This window comes from Pelecanus crispus, chromosome 1 (assembly GCF_030463565.1).
Source record: "Pelecanus crispus isolate bPelCri1 chromosome 1, bPelCri1.pri, whole genome shotgun sequence".
Taxonomy (NCBI): Eukaryota; Metazoa; Chordata; class Aves; order Pelecaniformes; family Pelecanidae; genus Pelecanus; species Pelecanus crispus.
In genome coordinates, this window is record NC_134643.1 from 83,896,084 (window position 1) to 83,920,793 (window position 24,710).

General features: G+C 44.4%; 1 protein-coding gene across 6 annotated transcripts; it reads right to left on the reverse strand.

Moving 5' to 3' along the window:
- Positions 1–2,071: 2,071 nt before the first annotated feature.
- Positions 2,072–24,480, reverse strand: CD9 (CD9 molecule). 6 transcript variants are annotated; one of them, XM_075711400.1, is made up of 8 exons: positions 24,414–24,480; positions 11,736–11,784; positions 8,693–8,790; positions 7,405–7,479; positions 6,363–6,459; positions 5,695–5,780; positions 3,744–3,827; positions 2,072–3,029 (listed from the first exon to the last, which is right to left on the reverse strand). In XM_075711400.1, exons 1-8 carry the CDS (start codon positions 24,477–24,479, stop codon positions 2,964–2,966), a joined length of 621 nt encoding a protein of 206 aa, XP_075567515.1. In that variant the 5' UTR covers position 24,480; the 3' UTR covers positions 2,072–2,963. The 6 variants fall into 6 exon arrangements, with proteins under 6 accessions (XP_075567515.1, XP_075567492.1, XP_075567506.1 ...); XM_075711377.1 differs by having other exon boundaries at positions 8,693–8,787; positions 11,736–11,838; XM_075711391.1 differs by having other exon boundaries at positions 6,363–6,441; positions 11,736–11,838.
- Between the last annotated feature and the right edge of the window lie 230 nt (positions 24,481–24,710).

The following is a 24,710-nucleotide window of genomic DNA, read 5'->3' on the forward strand; positions in this document are numbered from 1 at the left end:
TACTGATGGGGAAGCTAGGATGCCACAGAAGAGACAAAGTAGTATTTTACTTTTCTATGTTTTCCTTCACCCCAGCTGTTCCTCCCAATAGACATTACATCCCACCTCTAGGATAATTTTTTTCTACTCCCAATTTTTTTCCAAGCATCACCACTTACTTCTCTGCCAACCCACTGAACCAGGACAAGCTTCTTCCTAATGGGGATCCTTGCCACATCCCAACTCATTTTGCACTCCCTCCCTTCACAAGCATTACACCAGTGTTAGTCACTTCTACCACAGCACATACATAAAAAAAGTCTGAGACAAACACAGTGTTTCCCCTTCAGTATTATAATTCCCCTATTCCTGCTTTCCCAGAATGTCTATTATCCCTTTTGTTCACCTGCACCTCTAAATATTACTTCCAAGTCACATTCCACTCCAGCTTCCTTGAGACAATCCCAACCTAACTTGAAGATGGGAACTCACTCCCTGGCTTGGACAGTCAGTGCTACAAACCCTGATTTTTAAGGCTGCCATCTCTTAGAACTGAAGTCTTCAGGAAATTTGGTCACAACTGCTGCTTGTAAAGTAAAACTTCTCATCATTCAGTTCATCAGTATTCATTCCTGATTCATTCCAGGCTAGCTTGCAGATCACAGATCTTAGGATGACTGCAACCAGATTTTGTGGCTGTAGTTCATGTTCCTGCTAAAAGGAAAATAACAGTCAAGTAATAAACAATAGCTCACTCTGATAAAACAGAACTTACCCATCTACTGATTACTTGGAAAACACCAACCTACACAGATAGGATGTTCAAAAAGAAGGGCCAAAGATGGGCTGTAGGACTTAAAAAAAAATGGGGGAAAAGAGGCAGGCATCACAGAGGCATGAAGTGTTGCAGTAAACACTGCAGTTAAGGCAGCAGCATTGCAAGGTAAAGACTAACACACAGGAAGCCCCCATCCAGCTTCTGTAGAAGGCAGCAACAGTTGAAGGTATAAACCCAAGTCTTCTGGATATTCAGTTGACCTGGATGCCAGTAGCAGTCACCCAAACCCATCTCATGAGCTGAGGTGCTGAGCCTACAGCTTAGTTCTCATCACCCTAATTACAACCCATTGCATTTTCTTGGACTTTGACAAACCCTGCTAGTGTTGGACTACAGCCATGTTGGATGTTGGCAACCTGAACACATGCACCAACATGGAGCAACAAAACCAAGGGCAGTTGAAGTCAGGAGTAAACTTTCATTATGGTTGACAGCAATTCACCCCAGCTCTTTCAGGTGCCAGGTTCAGTCTCATGCCCACAATTGCACAGCTGACAAATGCTACTTCTCAGTGCTGCAACAGCTCAGGGACATGGTAGGTCTCAAATTCCCATATGAGATTAGATTTCTTCCTCCAGGCTCTCATATATCCAAGACAGAAAATTAGATCAACTCCCTTCTGCAGTCATTCCAGTCTCTGTAAGACGCACAAAAGCATGATTACCATTTGATTTTTTTTGAAATCCAGACTTTTTTTTAAGGCCCCATTAACAGAGTAGTACAACGCATTACAGAGGAGAGCTGTATGGTTTGCGTAACCCCTTAGACAAGTGACAATGTGTAACAAAGGTGGGCAATACATTCATGCATTAGTCCAGAGCTACAGCCAGAGCCTGACCCTCAACAATTCTGATATTTCTCATAATAAATACCAGCCTCCTTACAAGAGAAAGGTGGGAACAAGCAAGGACTACAAAGACATTTGTAGTACCTAGAGGACAAAGACCAGAAGCTCCTAGCAACACAGCTGAGATACTACAGTAGGGGAACACCAGATACAGGTGTAGCACATCAACTTGCTGGTAAAGATCCAAGTCCATAGGCAGCCCCCACCAGAAGGTATTTTAAACAAAAAACCCCACACACTTAGAAAGCCATTTAGAGTAGAAGTGCATGACAAACTGGTAATTCTTTAGGCTAAGGGTTCCACACTAATATATCTGCTCCCTCCCATATCCATTTTTAAACAGAAATAGGATAGCCACAGCTCTAGGTGCTGCTGCAAGCAGCAACTGCAGAGCTGTACCATAACTTCTCATGCAACTTTTGTTTCTTCCACTTGGAAACCTAAGATTTGGCACAAATGTCATAAGCCCTTGAGACTGTGCTTTGCTGGCTTTGGAAAAACAAAGCACAAAGCCAGCCATTGAGAAAAACCCTGAGCATACTCTATGGGAATGTGTCTTGTCAAGGGACCCAGGCCATGTCAGATGCCAGGGGACAGAGTTACATCAGCAGACAGGCTGATATGAGAAAGCCCAGCTGGCTCTAGGGTAAAGCCCAGCCTGTTTGCATCAAAGTACCACTGCCTGCATATCACTAGTATGACAGTCATCCTTTGGCACCCTGTATGAAGATGACAGTAGAAGTGTTACAGCAGTAACATTTTAGGAATATAATTAAGAACTGCTTTTGTTCAGACATCAAGGAAAGGAAGAATGACAATACCTTCCATGACATGCTCTGACAAGTCATCTTTTCCATTCCTTGGAACTCCCTTCAAATATGGCATTGGCACAGGATTTATCTCCTGCTTTATACTAAAGCCCTAGTGATTTAACACTTAACATGTTATGCAAGTTCAACTCCACACTATGCATCAAAGAGTATGATTAATAAACATAGTAAAATTTCTTCTCCCCCACAAACATACAATACATCTTACTCTTTATTAAGTATCAAATTGTCTCCAACATAAATTACATCCAAATTACTTGTTTCAAGAGTCAGATATTTTATGTACAATATTTGTCTTGAGTCAGATATACCTTTATCATTTTAACCTATAACATAAAAAGCAAACCTACATCAGTACCAAATAAAGCATTAAAAAGGTAACAAATATATAACTTCTTAGAAATGCTTTCAGAATGCTAAAGTTAATGACAAAGATTTTTATAGTGCAGCAGTCTTCGGTTTTTAGCTCTTAGACCATTTCTCTGTTTTTACGGATAGCACAGCAGAGAACCATACTGAATATCATGCCGAAAATCTGTAAAGAAAGCAAATGCGTTAGAAATTGGGGGACCAAAACACATTCTTCTATCAACATGGAGACAAGCACTTCTGCTCTTCCTGGCCCAGAGGCCATATTAACACTTTATTCTGCAGTTCATGTATGTCCCTGACCCTCCCTTCCCCTCCACCTCCAAATTTCAGCCCATTCTCATGAATCCCCTTCACCCTCAATACTGCAAAATAGATCAGCTATAAACCACTACCCTATCTCCTAAGAAATCTTTGATCATCCCAGCGTATCTGCATCCATTTCATACCTTCCTCCAGAGAAATCAAACAAAAAAGTGCAAATTTTCTTACTTGCACTGTTATTTCAGTTCTCTCACAGAATCTTTAATCGTTATAAAGGAAACAAAAGCAAGGATCCCCAAGAGATATTAGGATTAAGAAGTGCGCTGGCAACATGACCAATACATCTTTGCCCTATATATACATGCACTACCAATATAACTTCACCACTGCTGAAACTACAAGGAAGCAGATCCTAATCCAAAGCAGAAGCAGGGAGGTCCAAGATACCCCACCCTCCATGCTGCCTGCAGGCCTCACAGCACACACCCTGATCCTGCTGGTACCTGTCATTAGTGGAATAGGCTTGTAGACTGCCATATGCCAGGCACTATTTAACAGACTTCTGCTGTAAGTATCCTTTGGCCATACAGCTACCCTCTAAATACTGGAAACTCACCATTATTACAGCAATGCCAAGGCCAACTGCTCCAATCACATTCAGTTTCGAATTGAAGACATCATCAATGGCAGCAGGGCACGACTGAAAAGAAACAGACTGTTCACTAGTGCTTCATACATACAGTAAACAAACAAAAAAGATTTGTTTCTACTTGCTTGTTCAAGCTCAAGTCTGTCAATTGATGCTACACCTTTGACCAAGTCTGCTTGCACTAGAGATGAAGGCTCATCTTCTGAAGGCTGCTCCAAACTGGCCTTTATTTTCACATCTTTAAAGAGAGCCAGAGATGTTCCAACACGAAAGTGGTGGAGAAGTTTAAATCTACTCTTCAAGTATCTAAACTTCTTAACTGCACCTTGGCTACAGCAGGATTCCCTTCTCAACACCTGCAGCTGATCAGGTAGATCAGGACCAACAGCAGTTGTACCAAACTTGGCTTGTTACTGAAGGCTGCCAGCATTTAAGTTGCTCTATTGCTCAGCCCTTCTCAAAACAGGTTTGTAGCCACTCTTGATATTTCCAATAACTATTGTAATTTTGCAGGCACCTTATGAACACATGGTGCATGGGAATGGCAGGATTTCCTGAGCTGCATGCATACATGCTAGGCTATGGGCAGATTCACAGAGGTGCCAGTTTGAAGCTCCCAGGACAATACATTACCATTGCAACTAAAGAAGAATTCAAGTACAGTCCTTTCCTCAGCAAAGACACATGGTAGGCAAGAAAAAGAACAAGGAACTTTTACAGAAGTATAAAGCTTTAAGAGCCTGGTAGCTGGTCAAAGTCTCATTCCAATTCCCATCTACTTATTCCAGCAGCAGACTACAGTGAGCTGCTGAAAACTACTTTTTTCTTCAGTTGTTCCCTATCCAGTCTAGAAGGAAAGACTGAATCAAGGATTAAAGGGATATACTAGCAACAATTAATCAGTTAATCTGAGTATCAATACAGCACTGCTTCTTAGAGGCAAACAGATCAGCCACACCATTACACCCCTTTCATCTTGCAGTCTATCTCCTATTTTTCTACAGTTGGGACTAGGCCATAAACACATCGCAAGATGAAGTCAGATTAAGCTAAAAACACACTTAGAATAAAAGCAAACAATAAAACCTGCATGCTGTCTCAGCTATTCCCACATTGTCTAACTCATAGCAGATTGTGTGGACAAAGATACAATCTAAATACAGACTGAAATGTCTCATGTGGTCAGGTATTTGAAGGCACAAAATCATCTGTAGTGAAAGGAAGAGCAAAATTGAAAGAAAAAAATCACATCATTAATTGAATTCCTGTATCATTTATTTCCTATGGGAAGACTTATACAGGCTGCCTTGGATCATGAAGCAAGAGCACAATACAGTTGTAAGAAAAAGAGGTAGTGAAGAACTATACAAGATGCCTCTCTGGATCTGTGGCATACAGGCACCTTTGCAACAATATTTCAACAGGGGAATCTGATTCAGAGAATTGGCTTCAGTGACATACTCACCTGAACAGGCTACCAATGCACTTACTCCCTCTCCTTTTCCTTGCTAAAACTTCAGACCTGCTCCCACCCAGTGCTCTACTTCTCTCTAACCAAGAGGGGAGGTGAGAGCTCCCATGCAGCAACAGGAAGATGCTCTGGCAATAGGAGGAGCCAGGAGAACAGAGCTCTCTAGCATTGTTTTTAGGTGAAGTTTTGGCCTTAAGCTGTCATACCAGCGAGTCTAGTGACTCACAGACTGCACATCTCCTGTGCAAGTTCAGATTTCCTGCTGACCCTGCTTGTTCTTTCCATAGTAACAGTACTTTGATTTTCCATAACCAGACTGGTTATAGAGATAGGTTGCTAAGTGAGTGTGACATGGGAATTTCCCATGGATGGGAAGGGTTTGCTCAGAAACATGTTTCTCATTCTACTCACTGGGCAGAGCTGTTAGTGAATTAAGTCATACTTTACCATTACAGAAAACGACTCAAGAGTGGTCTTCTTCGGACAGGTGTCCATGAACTGCTGCTCAAGAGCTCCTGTGAGTCCACAGCAGTCTAGCTACAAGAGAAAACAGGAAAAAAGAGAACCAGGTTAAATGATCCTTGTTTTGCTCTGTATTTGGTAAAAAGTAGAAATAGATTACTTTAGATTTTATTACAGACCTTACACAAATTTGCTTAGAAATCCTGCCAATGTGACTGCTATAAACCTAATTTTAAAAAGACTTTATTGCATTAAAGTACACGATTCTGAGAGAGCTAGATCTCATAAGTATGCACACATTGATTTTGGTGACAGCTTGTACTCCTTACAGACAAAGAGGAACTCCTCATAGACATACAGGTATGCATACTATGGATCCTCTAGATCAATACCACAGATCTAGAGTTTCCCAGCTTGCTTCTGAGTTTGTTTAGGAAAACAAGAACTTGTTCTATGCATTTCAGAGGTTGAGGGACAAAAAGGCATACTGCATGCACTGATAGTATACAAAAAGATCTCCTCTGCAATTTGTTACTAATACTCCTTTTGTTTCTTCTAGTTACTAAGATCCTAGACTTGTAGAGGGGACTGGATGACATGGAGAACAGTGTGAACAAGCCGCATTACTGTCTAGTTTATACATAACTGTGTACTTACAGCTAACTGAAATGCTTTCAGGGTCTCTCTGGCAGCTGGTTGAGATCTCTTTCCATAGGTTTCCATGTAGAAGTTCTTTAACTCGTCAGTAACCTACAGGATAGAGTTGTGGTGTATTACTTTCTTACCTTAATGATGGAAAATTGTATTGAGAAGTCAGTGATTAAAAATTCTGCAACCTACAATACCCATCCTTTTGACATGTAGAAATACAGGGTGGAAACAGAGGGTGGACAGCATTTCTCACCCAGAACACGTGAGCCTAACTGGTACACTCACCTTAAAAGCCACACCTAAACAGGTAAGATTCAGTTTCTCTTCCAAACCTCTGAGCTTCTAGGAGCTAGATAACCAAGTCTCTGCCCACTGGTTATACAAAAATATTCCCTATTCATTTCTGTACCCCAGAAGTTGCTATATTCCCCTGTTGTATAATACAAGCAGAAAAGCAACCCTGATCACCAAGCACGTTATTTTGAAACAAGACAGAATCTTGACTGCTTGTGAGGGGACAGCCCAGATCAGTCATGTTTTAGATGCAGGAACATTCAGCCCATAGCTGACCCAGTTCATATCCAGAAATGGTAAAGCTTCACTGCTGGCCCGCTTTGCTCAGCCAGGTGCTGCCTAAAGGGCATCTCCAGCATGCAACAGCATCTCAGATCCTGGCTTCTCTGCTACAGTCTCATTTTTAAATATTAGAGTTTAATTTCTTGTACTGTTTTGCTAGAACACATCTTCTTCCTCTCCCCCAAATTCCCTGGGTAATCAGGATTTGACTAGTACTGTTACAGATTTCAGTAGACTCCTAACTTTCCGTGGGCACAGTCATAGAATCCCAGAATGGTCTGGGCCAGAAGGGACCTTTAAAGATCATCTAGTCCCATCCCCCTGCCATGGGCAGGGACATCTTTCACTAAAGGCTCAAAGGCCTGTCCAAACTGACTTTGAACACTTTCAGTAATGGGGCATCCACAACTTCTCTGGGCAACCTGTTCCAGCACCCTACCACCCTGCCAGCTTTTAAGAGCAACCTACCTTATCTTTATTTGCAAATCCCCAGATTGCAGCAGCAATTTCAAGGGCAAAAATCACAAAAAGGAAGAGGAAGAACTGGAAAAGAAAGACCACATCATTAAGACCACAGTACTACAAAACAGCATGACACATACATACTGCAAGCTTGTCCAGTTCCCAGTGTCCAGCCTTGTGGGAAGCGTCACTCAATCAGGTTCCAGTTGGAGGTCTGAAACACTGGTAAGACTAGGAAAGAGGACACACTGCACTGCATCAGCACTTCTTCCCAGGAGCATCAGAAAGCCTGGCAGTGTTTTCCAAGCAGAAGTCCTCCTTTTTGATCAGTGATAATTAAAACCAATCATCTGTTAACTCAGACTTTGAAGTTGCCCAGGTCACTCAGACACATCACAATAGCTGACACCAATTCTTTTCTCTGGCTTGACACTCCTATTGCTTTAGGAGTCATTACTTAATACCTAGCTTGCCACCAGCTTCCAGAGAGCTAATGGTCACTTCTTTGTTGTGTATCCCGTAAAGTAGAAATAAAAGTGTCATCTCTACATTTAATTGACTACCAGGTCCAAAATACCACTACCATTTAAAGGCACTTTAAAGAGATGTTCAGAATTACAACAGAGAGCTAGAGGCATCATTTTGCAAGAAATACATTAAATTAACTTCTTCCATGACACAGAAGGGGAATTGTTCTTTCTCCAGGTATAGTAGTAGTCTTTTATTAACTAAGTCTTCTGGTTATTTGGATGAGTAGTTCCACAAGTGTACAGATGTGCATGAACCCAGTAAGCTCTACTGGCCCCTCCAGTCTGAAAACAATGAGGTTGCTCTCCAATAATTAGCTTGCAGAGCAGTTGTCAACTAGAAGAGCTCATCCTGTGATTACGAACAGTAGAGGCTTGTTGTTTCAAAGAGCAAATACCACAGTTTGAGACCAGTCTCAAAGATTAAAGATTGCACAGCCTTCACAGATCACGACAAACTGTTTAATAAATAGCATTACTCTTTTCAAGATTTAGTTCTGTGTTCACCCATGCTCCCAGACTTGGTACTTCAGCATCTGACTGTCACTAACTCCTGAAGTCATCCTGTACTGAAATACAACACGGACATCTGGATTTAGGGCCAGAAATGGAAACTATACTTAATATTTAACATATGTAGTTGACCATGAGTTTAAACCTTGTGGAGCCAAAACAATCAGCATCTGCTGCCCTTTAACTGCCCAATAATATTTTCCTTCCTTTCTCATCATGCTGCTAAAAATGTAAACACTACTCTGAACACTTACCAAGCCAAGCATACACTGAGATTCCTGCAACGCACCACAGCATCCCAAGAAACCAACCATCATCATAAGTGCACCAGCTCCAATAAGGATGTAAACTCCTAGGGAGGAGAAAAACAGAGACATGTATACAGGCTAGTTGAGACCTCAGCAGCAAGGTATAAAAATAGTTGCTCCACAAATTTGTAGCATTTGTAGCTTTTGCCAAGTTTAAGTTTCTTTACTGAGGTGTTCCAAGCAAAAAAAAAAAAAAAGGGCTGTGCTTAATTTTCAAAGCAAAACACATCTCAAAACTTGTGGGGAAATGTATTGATAAATAAAAACTTCAACTTGTAACAATTAATGTGTACCACTACTGCAGTTTCACAAGTTTTACAAAAAGGGCAAGATAAAGCCATCTAAGACAAACTGAGACACACATTTGAAAAGTGGCTCAGAGCCAAGAATTACCAACTTATCTTCAGATGAAGAGTGTTGCAGTTAGAGACAGCTGGAACTAGTGATTTATCAACATCTGAGAATTCTTGAAGCATGCTACATCTAGGAGAATGGGTATTAAAAGACATCATAATCGTCTGTCATAAAGCTTTAATGCTTTCCTACCCTGCTTTTCCATCAGGAAACACTGAATTATTCCACCAGTCATGGTGGCACAAGTCTACAGCTGCCTAGCTTGACAGTCTCTAACTACAAGAAACTCAGCATCTTCTGCTTTTGCAAAAGCAGGTACTTCTTCAAAACATATCAAGTGGCTGAGCTGGTGGACCATTCTGCCTAGAACTTAGGTAGTGAGCATGTTGGAGCATAGAGGGCAAACATTTCTGGGCTAAAAGGCTCCATTTACAGCCAATCCTTTCCTCCTAAGCTTAGGAATTGCCAGCTTAAGCATTACAGCTGCTAGGTGGTAAAAGCAGCAAGATGCAGCAAGCAAAACAACTCCCAAAGGATTGCAAGAAAGTATTATCGGGGTGGTGAAACATGAGACAAAGAATCAGCACAAAGCATGTAGAATTAGTATGACATTTCTATCAATACAGACAAAAATACAGTTCTGGCCTTCAGAGACCCAATCAATACTAAAGAAAGCCATATATAAACATTTGCAAATGATATTTTCTAAATGCAAACCAACAAGATTAGCTGCCAAAATAAACATCTACTTGATTAAGCATATGTAAGTGACTAAGCCTGACATTTCTTATCAGCAGGAAATTCCAGCACCAATTTTTACCCCAGCTCAAACTTCCATTTTGAAAAAAGAATCTATCAGAACCTCTTATTTCAGTTTATTTTCAGTAGTATAGAAAGCTTTTGAGGTAACTTTGTTACTAGGTGCAAACTGACAGATTCTTTCAATTTCCTATTGGAAACTGCAGTCAGTAACTACTCCCAGAAAAATTTGTTAAAACAGTAATTCCTATTAGACAACTTCTTAAAACTTAGTTTAACCTACAGAGATTTCAAGTAGGTTTCACTGGCTGCATTCAAGCCAGTAGCTTAAGTATCACATCATAAAACTTTTATGTTTTAGGAGGTTAAAGAGTTGTTTTAGACTACCCAAAATAAGACTTGATAAATATTCAGCTCAATGGCTAAGTTTAGATTTCTGTTCCCTTTCCAGGGTCCAGTTAAAAGCACATGGAAATCTTCCTGGCACCTACAAGAACCCAGTTTGCTACCATGCCAGCATATCAAGGGTAAAACACAAGCTTTCTCACAGATAAGCCATCTGCATGCCTGTGGCCTCTTCATGAAGTTACACAAGCATTTCACTATTCACTACAGTCTCTAACAAGCCTAACTCATAATTCCCAACAGCACTCCGTGTAGGCACAGGCTACCCTGGTACTATAAGGCTGCACCATGAGCTGCACCTCCCCAGAATGCCTTATACCATCTTTACTGACCCTTTAGACACCAATTTGGGTGTTGTGACAGGTCAAGTAGCTTGCCACAGCAGCCACTTTTCTTGGCAAGAGAAAGACCAACGTAGCCATGCTGTGGATGGCTAATGAGTGATGCCATACAGCACATGACAAATCCAGGTGCTACAGGGATGTGAAATGTGTATATATAAGGATGGTCCAAATCAAAGATGACAGACATGCATGTAAGAAAGGTACATATTCAAGTTTGCTTTCTTCCCAATTGTTAGAGGTCTTCAAACACAGCTACTTGTTTTCAAAAAGTGTTTGAGCACCTACACGTGACAACCAAAGCAGCACATGTTCCTCTATCCAAGCCTAAAAGTGACTGTAGAGATCAAAATCTTACAGTTAGGATAAAATCTGATTCAGTTAGGAACTCCTACAACATTAGAATAACAAACTGAAAACATGCATGTTTGTCCCCTAATTGGTAATCTTGCAAAACAGAATATACCAAGGAATAACTTCCACCTGGCCTAGCTAAAGCTGCATTGATCTAGGTTGCCTGTAATAGTTGCACTTACAGACCAAGATATTTGTGCATCCCTTCCATTATATTCAGTATAAATTAGCATACATAGGGCTATGTATAGAGTTAGACAATATTATGTATGCTCCTTCTGAGAGATGAGGCCAAGTTGTGGTTTTGGGTAGCTTTGGGTAGACCCAAGTTGGTCACTTTGGGGGGGCGGGGTGGGGGTAGAAATCAGTTACGTCATCTGCAACTACTCATTTAGAGTGAAACTTTGCTGACTCACATTGCAGGAAGCATCAGGAAGAGACACCCTCCATGTCTACCAGGAGTCCCTGGCATTACAAAACACTTACCCAACAAGCACCCAAAGAGAAACTGTAGGGTTTAAGCTGGAAAAAAGAAGAAGTGATATACAACGCATAAGAAGCCAAGAAACTGCTAGTGTGACACCGCTGCTGTCTGCACAAGAGCTCACAACAGAGGCTGGCCCCCTGCACCAGCCAGGGGAAGCTGCTCTCTGCCCCACCAAGGCTGTTTAAGGCCATTTTGGCTTTAGCCTTCAAGGAAGACAAAGGTTTCTAAGCAGTCTGGAAATCATGGTGCAAAAGTGTGATCTACCATGCAGAGCCATCTCCTAGCTTACCTGTGTAAAACGTTGTGTTGTTGGATTCCAGGTCAAAGATGCTTTTGGTCTGCGAATCAAACCGAAGCCATAGTCCAATTGCAAGAACTGCCGTCCCTGCAAGCTGCAAGAACAAGTAAGCCTTGTTAAATAAAACAAATTATTACATTCACCCTTGCATTAGTAACAACAGCAGAAGTAAACACAGGATACAGCTCTTACTTAAAGGAGCTGTGACAGAATCAGCATAAAAGGATGGGAACACCAAAACAAGAACAAACTTAGTTCCTGACATAAGGCATCTTGTTTACAGATGTGTTTACATATTAAGCCACACACCAGAACAATGCCATTCTTGTTCTTAACTGAAAATAACCGAGGCTTAGTAAAGCCACCAAGTGTCAGTATTTCCGCTGACCCCCTCCACCCATTAGTTTATTCTGGGTGACTAACAACATGGCATGGCTTAATAGTCTTCCAGTATGAAGATTTAAGATAAGTGTATCACAAGAAAAAGTGCCTAGTAAGGCCAGCTAAAAGTTTTAACACATTAAACAGACCACTAAGAGTTCAGCATACTGCAGTATAGAAGTTAGAAAGAGTGCTGTTTCTTGCAAAAGAGGCTAAAACCAATCCAATAAGTCACTGCACTGACAGGAAGAGGAAAACATAGGCTGCTGAAATAGCAACATTGCTATATGCTGATCTGGAACACCACAATCAAATTTTAGATAATATTTAATTTTATTATATTATTGTCTCTGCCTGTGTACCTCCAGGTTCCTTTTTCACATCAGTGCCTGTGTTCACAGCAAGTTGTTCTGTGTATAAATTAGCTTCTGGCTGAAGCATCTGGCAGAAGGCATTGGAGCAGTGTTGCAAGAAAGAGAGAATTGCACTCTGGTAAGGCAAATGCTAACAGTTTGCTTTGAACAGACTCAATCGTCCCCACTTTTTTAAAAAGAGAAAGTCTTTGGTTGTCTTGCATGCAGAAACAGAAAAGAAACCAGGACAAACTAGGAAGCTGGAGAACGTGCTTTTCAGTTCTTCCTTCTCTCCTTTGCAGACCATTTAACTATGAAAAAAGCTCTACAGAAGTGAGATAAGGACAGAAATACCACACATTGCAGCAGTCATTACATTTTTAAACTTAAGAGTGAGCAGCAAGCTTAGAAACTCTGGAGCTTTGGTTAGTCTAAGCATGCACGGAAAGGAAACGCAAAGCCTTATGTCTGATAAGAAGCTGCTTCTAGAAGGGAAGAACGTTCCTGATTCATCTCCAAGGAACCAGAAAGCGTTTAAACTGTTAGTTTTCAGTAATCATATGGAAGGAATTCCCACAGAAAGCACACGACACCGAGCCCAAATTCCCTGGCCCCACGCTCTCCCCGCAGGGAGCCAGAGAGCCCTTTCTCCCTGCTAGCCGAGTGCAGGTGTGCACTGACGGCAGGCACAGCTCTGCGGCCCACAGCTGTCTTTGCCAACCTCCTAGGCTCCGTCTGCCAAAAAAATAAGGAAACCTCTGAAGATTCACACAGGACAAAGAGGATGGAGCTAAGCGAGGGCTGAAGGGAAGGTACATCCCTTGTAGCTTCTCGGCAGAAAGCATCCTAACTGAAGTGCTAAAGGGCGCAGGTATCAGTGAAGGAAAGCAAGAGGCCAGCCCTGCCAGAAAAACCTGCGTTTCTTGTAGGGCAGGCACCTGACTCCCAAGCCTGCCTCAGAGAGGAGCTGCAGGGTGCTAGCTGGGAAACAGATGAAGCGATACACAATGCATAAAGAGCCAAACCCAAGCGCAGATTTCCAGACCTACGCAAAAGGCACTTTGTTGGTGTCACAGGCACATAGGCCCAGGCTTACTCACAAAAAGCCCGCAGCAAGAACAAAGCCTGTGCATACCTACCGCTCTCCTTGTTAGGGCTACGCTGACAAAATAAGTTACGCCGAAGAACCTCGGTAGCACACAGTATGTCACAACAGCATTGTTATGTCAATTCATTGTGCCACAGCAGCACCCCAGGGGAAGGGAGAGGTGCAAGAAGGAGACTTGGCAGAGAGAAGGGTTGCTGCTCTACCTGCGCTCACTGCTACAGCATCACTTAAAGCCTTCGCCACCTCACCTCACTTCAGCGCCTCAGTTCAAAACTGGAAGGGCTTAGTGATGGAAAAGAAACTCATGCACTGCTTCTACCCTACAGTTAAGTCACCCGGTATTTAATAACACTCTGAGACTCACTTTCCTGGGTCATCAGTCTTCAGCTTTTATAGGCATCCAGATCTGGAGCATTAGGAGAAGAAACCTACTGACTCTGCTTGTTTTGCCAAGAGCTGATGCATTGCAAAGCCACAAGCCTAAGCACACCCAGCTGTCTGCACCCATGTTTGTGGTTTGACAATTCACAGTGTCCAAGTGGAGAGCTTGTGACGGTGCTGCAAAGCGAGCAGGGAACAGCAAAGGACTGTAAAACCCAGAGCTGATCCCCCAGCAGACCTTTAAGGCCAGACTATTCAAATTGTAAAGAAACTTCAAGCCATACTACAACCATGCAGATAATCTAACAAGTCCAAGCAAAGCAGAAGGCTCAGTTAATGATCTCTTTGAGAAACAAACTGGTTGGTTAACATTAGGAAGAGCTGACGTACTTAATATGTCTCCTTTTAAAAAAAAACAGACCTAACACAGGGGGTGGGAGGGGGGGTAACCATCATGTTTTCTCCTTGGGAAAGCAGTCATCCTGTGAAAAAAGTTATTATCACAGGGAGGCAAGAGACTTATGGGATCACAGAATAGTGATAATACTTGATGTCAGTGAACTGCTCCAGATCACCAAAAACGTTGTAGGATTAAGTGATAATTCTCTCCATGGTGGACTAGGAAAAAATCCCACACAGCTCCTTCTTGCAAGAAGTGACTTATTGTTTTTGTTTCTTAAGGAAAGCACACTTGTGTTATCAGTTTGTGCTCCTCCTACCCACAATGACCACTGAACTAAAAAAAGGCAGCTTTAAAGCAGAAGGCAAGAAAGTAATTTGAAACTTGTTTTTGTCAAAACAACAGGAGACTAGGGCACCTACGCTAGCCTCGGATGAGGAGGCAAGCACAGCCCCACCGGCACCCGCTGCACTTGGCAGCATCTCAGACCAATCTGGCACACCAGATACTGGTACACGGCTGCCTCTCTGCTCACCAGTGCTACGCCAGTAGGTTTTGGCAGTCACATTGGGGTGGTTTTGGTAGCTGTTGTTTCTCCTCCCTGGGAAAGGGGTGTAAGCACCCCCACCCAGGCTGCATGGAAGCAGATCCCCTGAAGAGCTGGTTGTTGGGTTTTTAATCCAAGTGTTTTCCCAGTTTAACAGACCTGTTTTGTCATAGGAGTTGAGTAACACAGAATATTTCTAAGTAGATCTATCCTGTGCTGAAAAATAAATTTAACAGAAAAAGAACAAAACTAACTGTTGTCCTGAAGCTAGTCACTCTGTGTGTTTGCAGAAACCTACAAAACAAAAGAGCAGGTTTGTGTGCTTATGAAACATGTAAGCAGTATGTTTCTGTAGTAACAAGCATAGGAAAGGGAACTCAGAAGACAGGGTTGGGTTTTTTTTTTTTTTAACCAATCTGACCAAGATGTGAAGTTACAGGGCTATGATTCACTCACTGTATTGGAAAAGTTTGTGGCAATGATTCTCCAGTCATAGCATGCCCTGGCACAAGTATGCTACCATCACCGCTGCTCAAACTAACAAGGCTTCCTTGCGTTTCCCCTAACCACTACTAAGCATCTTAGAGCTCCCAGGTCATTTCTGTTTGACTTATCTCTATTCTGTTAGCTGCAATGGACATGCCAAACAAGGATAAAAATACCTAGTTATTCCTCCTCTAGTCCTATGGAGGCTTTTTGCTTTTTGAGGTTTTTCGTGGGGTTTTTTTTTTTTGCATCACATGCAGACATACCCCCACTGCCTGAAAGGCTCTACTCCTGCATGCATCCTTCCGCCTGTTTTAACAGAAAAAACCTGCTTTTTCGTTCTGCCTTCCTTTCTTACACAGCCCTGCACCTTCTCTAGTGAGCCTCTTGTACAAGACTTCCCTCCTCCCAGTCATTCAGCCCCACACTCCAACAAGTGCCTTTTCCAAAGTCAGCGCTTTCCATTGCTCTAGTCTCACCCTTGCAAACTAGATGGCTTTGCTTCTGAGTATATCTAAGGGTATGTCCCAGTATTTGTCTTTGACACCCTGCTTTCTTTTAGCCTTCCATGTGACAAAAGGTAACTGGCAAAGGGTCTGTACCACTGCGAAGGACAAGTCGCTATACACTTGAGATGAGAAACAACCTGTCTATCCTGGAGGCGAAAGCCATACAGAACACTCTGCCTTCCTCCCCTTGCCATACTTGGCTAACTCCAGCAGGAACTTGGAGCATCGATTGAGGGAGGTGATTCTGCCCCTCTACTCTGCTCTGGTGAGACCTCACCTGGAGCACTGCGTCCAGCTCTGGGGCCCTCAGCACAAGAAGGACATGGACCTGCTGGAGAGGGTCCAGAGGAGGACCACAAAAATGATCCAAGGGCTGAGGCACCTCTCCTACGAGGAGAGGCTGAGGGAGTTGGGGTTGTTCAGCCTGGAGAAGAGAAGGCTGCGGGGGCACCTTATTGCAGCCTTTCAGTACTTAAAGGGGGCCTATAGGAAGGATGGGGACAATCTTTTTAGCAAGGCCTGTTGTGACAGGACAAGGAGTAATGGTTTTAAACTAAAGAATAGGTTTAGACTAGATACAAGGAAGCATTCTCTTTTTTTTTTTTTACAATGAGGGTGGTGAAGCACTGGAACAGGTAGCCCAGAGAGGTGGTGGAGGCCCCATCCCTAGAAACATTCAAGGCCAGGTTGGATGGGGCTCTGAGCAACCTGATCTGGTTAAAGCTGTCCCTGCTCACTGCAGCGGGGTTGGGCTAGATGGCCTCTAGAGGTCCCTTCCAACCCAAAGCATTCTGTGATTCATTCAGTGCTGAGGCATGCTATCAAGCCATTTCCACTGCATTTTTTTTTTTCCCCTTTAACACCTGAGGTTTCACAGATATGGACTCCTAGCAGAAGGCTTGCACAGGGAATCATTAAATTTAATGATACTGGTGTAAACACACATTAAAAGTTTAAGCTTTTCAAACTAGAAATTCCATTTTTTGTTAACATATCCCATGATACAGCAATGCACAGCACTACTCTGGGAAGCTGGGAAGTTTATTTCAGGTTTAACCACTATTTTGCAAGGACCATTTTGTTCAGTCCCTTCTGACCTTGTCACCTTGATCCATCTTGAGAAACCACAATCCTCAGCCAAGCACCCCACTTGCTAAACACCTTACAGCATCTTACTTTTCCACAGACAGAAGCACCATTCAAAGGGCTCAAGGTCTAAGCAGTTATCAAATCCTTATAGCTGGCAGATAAAGCTTAGAGAGGGGGACACCCCCCCAAGCATCCACCAGGTTACTACCAGCCCTTCTTCCACTTCCACAGCATGGAGGCAGGGATAGAGGAGAAATGAGACACTGCAAGAACTCCTGCTATATGCATCAAAGGATGTAAAAAGGCCTTTGTACAGGAAACTATAGGTTCTGGTATTTTAGCACATTCAGGCCAAGCTTACATGCAACTTCTATCAAGTCTGTGGCATTACATCTAGCAGAAGGCAAGTCAATACGTGGAAATACAGCAGAGTCAGTCAAAAATAAATATGACTTTCAGTGTTGTCAGCTCAGCATTGCATCTAACAGAATACTGTTATTAATTTTTTTTTAAGTAAGAACGTATGTCAGGTTCTACATTACTGTTCCTTTTATAGGTTTTACCCAGGGTGTGCCAAGAGTACACTGAAAAAGCCACTACTTTCTCTTCACCTCAAACAGGAAAATACTTCCAGCTAAAAATCTGACTCAGATCTTCCCCTGCATAAGGCAAACAACTTTCCCTCGCTGTGCAAGATAGCATATGAACAAAACCAGAACCAGATATGTAACATTGCAAAGCACACAGGCAAAAAAATCAGGAGCATTATGAGCAGTAATGAACTGTCCGTTTCTGTCCTGTTACCTGCTGGTACTCTATAAATAAAAACCCATAAACAGTTAAGTACAGATGAGGCTCAACATCACTCTAAACCCATAATTACAGGATTAGTGTTATCCACAACAGCACAGGTTTTCAAACTTCTGAAAAAAGCTTTCCTAACTGCTAGTACTCATTGCACACGTTACATAAGAAACTGCAGCTATTTCCAAACTCCTTTGAAAAAAAGTAGATTGGAAAGGAAGTATTTTCTTTCTGCTTAAGCTAGATTCAAGAATGTTGTGGGCTAAGTTAATGTCACAGCATTTATTGCAATAAAATGGTGCTCCAGTACAGTAGAAGCAGCATCACAGAATTCCTGAACCACTGCCAAGACTAGTGCCCATTTCATACAAGTTCCTATTCAGAAGCCAGTCTACTGTATTTGCAATTTAAATTGCAAATAGGAGGTAGGACTGTTAGAACTCTAAGTACAAGTAGCTTCACATCAGGTTTCTCAAGGCAACATCCTCCAACTCCATTCCTGATTTTACAGCACTTACCAGTTAAAATACATTGAGCTGAGCCAAGGAGCATTTTGATTCATACACTGCAGTCAGCAACTAGTCAGTTGATTACAGAAAGCAAAAGCAACTAATTTAAGTTCCTTTTGTATATGTTTGCATATATACACACACACATATTTCCCTGCCCATCCAGCAAGTCCTCTTCTCCACTTGAGGAGGGAAGACCCTCTGCAGAAGTCAGAGCACCAAATTGCTACCTGGTGTTCCTGGTGCAGTGTGAGCAGATCATATTATGTCTCAGAACAAAGTCACAGGTACCTTCAAGTTACAGAAAGAAGAGCGCCCTACAGGCCTAGTCTTACTAACATTCTTTTAGCAGGCACTCCCATAGACAAATGCATTTGTTTATACTACACAAAACACTCTGAAGAGTGGAGAGCCCAGATAAGATAGTTGCCTTCTAGTGTAAAGGAACAAGAAAATAATTGCTCAAAGACTCAACATGAACTCTGACTGTAAGCTATAGCACTTCTTCGTCTATAATCCATTAAATCACAAATACTAGCAGCAGATGTCTTTGTATTCCACAAAATTCACAAAGGAAAACCCCAGCATTTAAGTTTAATGATGCAAGCCTTTGTTTTTGTTCAGCAGCAGAAACCCAGTGGGAGAACACGCAGGCACACATTCCATATGCATGGCCATGCCAGACACTTACCTGACTTGCACCAAGCTGCTCAGAGAAGCCAGCAGTTTTACTAGGGAAAGACTGTCACCAGGGCCAACAAGCCTGAGCAAACCCAGTGAGTTAAGGGAGCTCAGCCAGAGGTAGTCTCTCATTACACAACTCAAGGTAATCAGGCATATGCTCACACCAAGGTTGTTCAAAACCAGCTTTCGCAAGACCACTTAAGTGTGAGGCACACAATGTGATGTTTCCATTGACCTTTTGCCAAGCTCAAGCTGGCTTGGTAGAAAAATCTTTGTACTACTTCTGTATCAGCCTCAACACCTCCCTCACCATCCCCAATTCAAACTGCAAACTTGCAAAGACCTAAACTGGTACAGCTTCCATTACAGACCACACTGAAGATGCCAGGGCCAGTGCCAGTAACCCTGAGACAGAAGAGCTGTAGGCAAACCGAGCTGGGAGTACACCAGCCCTACCAAAATGCACAACAGCAGTGAGGAACCTGGTGTTTGCAGCAATACTTGAACTGAAGGCAAGATGCAGCCACCCCTCAGATGGGACTTGATCGCCTAACTTACTCATCTACTTAAGTGCAACAGTAAAAAACAATCCCTACAAGTTAGACAGATGTGTGCAATGCTTAAACCAACTTCAGAGGCATGACAAGCATTTCTAGCAACCATCTGCAAGTCCCCATACCCACCATTCAGGCCACAAGCATGTTTTAACCAAAGCTCTGGAGTCCCAGAAGTTTTGGAGGACATCATGCTAGTGACATCCATGCCTGGTCTTGCCTTACCAACTGGAGAAAAGCCATCAGACCAGTCACCCTCATAATCTAGCACAGCATTCTACACAGGGGCTCCTCAGGAAGGGTATCAGAACAGGGCAGACAGTAGCATTTCCCACGACTAACCTCCCACTTTACATGTTCAGCACTTACAGGTTGTGCAAAGACACAGACAGTAACTTTGGAGAAGAATAGTTAACCAAGGGCTGCTAAACACTGCATTTGTTAGGTACCCCTCAAACTGCATACTCCACAAAAGCTACTGAGGAGAAAGCACCACCACTGTGCACACAGCCACAACCTTTTCTGAAACCTTCTCTTCTCAGACTTAATACCCCTCAGTTCTTGCTCACTGACTTTACAATACAGTCAAGCCCTACGTACTACCTGGCCAATCAGGATCCTATAGACCTCTAGCATGTTTCCAGGCTGAGCAATCCCTATTCACTCAACAGTTCCCAATAGCAGAAATCCTCCCTTTCCCAGACAATACCAAGCTCCACTATATTCCTCTCAAGGTGGGCAGGAGACCAGAGCAACCCACAGCACTGCAAGACACCAGCACACCATTGATTTATGAAGCAGCACCATCTTTCCACTCCTCTAGATCCTTCAATTCTGAAGCTGGTTTTCAGCTGCTGCGAGCACCCACCTGATGCTTTCATGAAGCTACCATAGACCCTTTTCTCCCAAGATTTTATCCCTCTGGCAGCAGATACCCCTTAGCCAACTAGTTCATAACTCCAGGCTGCTTCCTGCTCCTGCCTCCCACACGTTACTCGATGCCTGCCTTTGGTGAGTGTCACACTTTGTCACATAGCCTGCTAGTCAGCATACACCCATCTTTATCGCTCTGAATAACGGATGCTACTCAAGCACTGACATGTTACTTCACACGCTTCTCCAGATTAGGTGGGACTGTACTGACCACCACAGAATTTCCTCTTGCATGCCAGCTCTGCTGGTTCTCTCCACCACAAGAGAGCTACCTCATCTCAGCCCTGCCTCTGCTCAGTCAGCAATTTCATCCCTGCCAGGATCTTACTCCAGGACTGCTTAGTTTCCCTAAGAAGCCTTGAGATTTCCTGGAGACATTGAACAAGTGAACTAATACTAACCAGCACTCACTCTCTCTCTCCAAGATTCAAGCTTCTGAAAGCTTCAAAGTTAACAGCTTCATGAAGTCCAGCTTTCCCTTACAGTAGTCATCCTCTCTTCCCCCAATGTCACATGTCTATGTGTACACCAACTTATTTTTAAAGAATCTTCTCCTCTGCCTATTCCAGAGGCATCACATGTGCCGTGCTCTACATAACCTAGAATAACATGAAACAAAAAACTCGGCCTCAAATTCACTGCATTCCAGCCCTCTGGCACTGAGGTAGGTGGTAAGTAGGAGGTTTTACCTAATCACAATGCATTCGTAGTTCCAAAGTAACTGTTGTATGACCCCGGCAAGTTGTTAATCAGCATTTGCTGTTGTTGTTTCACTACCTTTTCATCAAGAGGTCAATTCAAGCCTGTGAGTGATTCAGAGTCAAAGACAGGTTACAGCAGAGAACTTCCAAGGTCTTCCCCAAGCACACCCAGTAAGACAAAGTCCCACAGAACATGACTCCTAACACACTTTTACACCTGGACAGATTACTGTCTGTAAGGACTCCTTGGGAAGCTCCCTGGTCCTAATGTGTCTGAAGAGGGATATGTTAGGTGGGTTTGCTTTTGCAAGTTATACCTCAGGCTTTCTTTTCACTAGCCTTATTGTATTTTCATATTTGACCTGCCAGCATTTATGAACCTTTATCTCCTTCCTTTGGACACAGCTTCAACTTTGAGAGTTTCCCAGTTCTTGGGAATGGGGAACTGGGGATTTTAAAAGCCTCCTGTATCCAGCTGTTTCACTCTTTCCTTCTTCCTCTTGCCCTCACTCAAGTCTCTGATGGAAGCAAATACATGCCTCCTAATATGCAATCTACAAATACCTGCAGGTTTGCTGCAGACCATTTAAATTCCTTACCTGTCCTTCTGACTTTAAAAAAAAGGGTGTAAACTTGATCACAGCTTCACAGGGTCTTTTAACTTCTCTTCCTCCGGGAGGTGCACTAAATCATCACCACCATTCTGGAGCAGCACTTGGGCAATAGGACCCCACACCCATGGACTACTCAGAAGCAAGAAAAAGCTTGTTCTCCTCTTGCAGGGGTGGGTCCCAAGGCTAAGAGGCAGTCACTGACTGTGTGTTCAAGACTAGGATCAGAATTGCATGCAGGCACAACTTTTTTTGCTCAACTTACTTCCCTCATTTAACAGATTCTTCACATCTCGGATGCCATAAGAAACATTAAAGCCTTCTTTCTTATTAGGGTTGTTCCTGTCCCCTAGTGCTGCCTGCCCCAAGAAACCTTCTCTTTACACTGTTCATTGAGACTTAACAGCCTAAAATAGACCAAGAGATTGCCATTTTATTCCCCCGTAGAGGACATGAGGTTTACTAACACCATACTTTGAACTCCCATTTGACAGTTTTGGTAGGGCACAGACACACATAGTGAGCCCTAGGAGTCCAGGGCTACTCCAGCTGGTCTACAAAACACACTTATCCCTGGCTAAGCCCAGCTGCTTGCATTTACTGCCTCTTGGTGCTTCCAGCCACTTGTCAGGACACCCCAAGAGAAAGAAGCATTCATCTCCCTTTAAATCTTCCTTCCCACTCTTTCTCTTTTCCCCATATCCTAGCTGGGTTTAAGTGAGCACAGCCATCCCATGGGAAGGTCACTCAAAAATCTGCATCCTCATGGCCTACATGTGGTACGGCCCCCTTCCCCACCACCACTCCTCCACCCTGTTAACAGGTCAAGCCTACATCCATGCTTACTAGGCACCCAAAGGTGCAAATAAAGCTTCTAAGCTTTATTACCATGAAACCCCCAAGCAACAGATGCCTCCCGAGCTCAATTAAAAGACACTGCCTATTCTCAGCCCTGGGACCTAGAGAGCAACATGGCAACATTCATGTCAAGAGCATCTTTGAGGCAATGCATTTACCACAAGCAGTCTTGCACTATAAACCAGTTTGTAGACAGTCTGTAACTTTAAAAAAAAAAGCAACACAAGATCACAAAGCAAACCATGAGTATTTTCTTCTTTTTCAACAGGAGGCTTAGCACCTGACTGACTCGGGTTTCAACTAGTGCATTGTTAGGCTTCTTAGCAGCTATAACCCTCCAAATACAGACACCCCCCCACCACCACCCCCCTTCTGGTGAGTCTCAGGTGGCAATACGTGCTTTCCTGTGCCCTTGTGAAGTTCCCTCAATTGCAGCCCAGTTCCATTTTCTTACTTTGCTGAAACCCATTTTTAAGTTGGGAGACCACAAGTACTTTAGCCATTAGCATTGCATCTTCCAGTCATCCCATGCGCAATACTGTAACTGACTCCAGAAGCGGTTTCTTTACACAATTCCAACTTAATTTCTCCACAGAGGGTGAAAAGGAATCACGCACGCACTTCTCCACTGTAGCAGACAGCCAAGAGAAAATTCATTTTTTTTAGTCTCACACCTACACTTTAGGCACACAGGCGTAATGTTGTGCCGTATTCCCCGTGTACTTTTCCATAAGAGAGACGATGCTAAATTCAGACGTCCACGCCCCAAGTGCTTCAGAAGCAGCCGCAACCTCTCAGTTAAGCCACGCTTTCTGACACTGCCTGGCAAACAAGAGAGTTGTGCCAGAAACTCCACTGGCGATACGATTTCCACCTGTGATGGTGTGTGCTCCTACAGATTAAACTGCTTTAGGATTTTTCTTTACGAGATGCTGCCCGGAAGATCCGAGGCAGAAGCTGCAGCTTCAGCCGAGGCTCCCACCGAGATGCGTTCGCATACGCGATGATTGCAAGCACAAGCGGCAACTCGTCAGGAATCGCCTCACCACCCCGTTACAGCCTTCGCAACCAGGAAAGCTACGGAAAAGTACAACCCGCGAGGAGAGTTGCTAGGCGAGCGTCGTGTGTACTGCTGGGGTGGGCGGGGGGGGGGGGGGTCTACCTTCACACCTAGCATCCCCCGCACACGGTAACAGGCAGGACGCACAGCCTGCCTGATGCTAACCACGGTCGTACCAAAAAAAAAAAAAAAAAGAAAAAAGTAGCGAGGCGGGTATATGGCTTCTGCGGGCACCTCCTGCCGAGCGCACGGCCTGCAGCACATCCAGCGCCGCGCAGGTAAGCGGGCGCCGCTGCCGCTCCGCGCCCGGCCGGGGACGCGCCCGCCCCGGCCCAGCCAGGCCAGGCGGCTCCGGGCCCCGCGGGGGAAGGGGCCGGGGCCGGGGCCGGGGCCGCCCCGCCCGGGCGCAGGGGTGCCGCGGCCGCCCCGGGAGCGGCGGGGGAAACCCCCGCAGCCGGAGGGAGGGTGGAGGAGCAGGGCGGGGCACCCACCCTCTGCTCCCGGGTGGAAGCGAGGGAAAAAAAGGCAAAAAAAAGCGAACACCACCCCCCGCCCCAAACAAGCAAACTCCCGGCACTTTGCCCCCCCGCTCCTCAACCGCGGGCTCCCCGCCGGGCAGGCGGCGAGCGAGGGGGCAAAGCCCCGCCGCGCCCCGGGCTCCGCAGCGGGGGCTCCCCCGAGGCCGGGCGCGGGTCCCTCACCCAGAAAATGAAGTTGAAGCCGAAGAGCAGGTACTTGATGCACTTGGTGCCTCCTTTGACGGGCATGCTGGCGGCGGGCGGGCGACCGGCAGCAGGGACGGCGGCGGCCGGGACACCTGCGCCCGGCGCCACTCCTTAAATCCCGCTCCCCCCGCCCCGGTCTCCCCGCGGCTGCCCGGCCCCCTCCCCGCCCCCGGCCCGGCCGCCCAATGACCCGCCTCCCGCCGCCCCGGCCCGCCAGCGACCTCCCCTCGGCGGGGCCTGCGCGGCGGAGCCCCGGGGGGTTCCTCCTTCCAG

Excerpts from the sequence above, each read along its gene's own strand:
- CD9 (XM_075711358.1), bottom strand. The coding sequence starts at position 24,479 with ATGCCCGTCAAAGGAGGCACCAAGTGCATCAAGTACCTGCTCTTCGGC. Across the intron at positions 11,839-24,413 it reads GCTTCAACTTCATTTTCTGG|CTTGCAGGGACGGCAGTTCT; the intron begins GTGAGGGACCCG and ends TTGTTCTTGCAG. Across the intron at positions 6,460-7,404 it reads GATTTGCAAATAAAGATAAG|GTTACTGACGAGTTAAAGAA; the intron begins GTAGGTTGCTCT and ends TCTATCCTGTAG.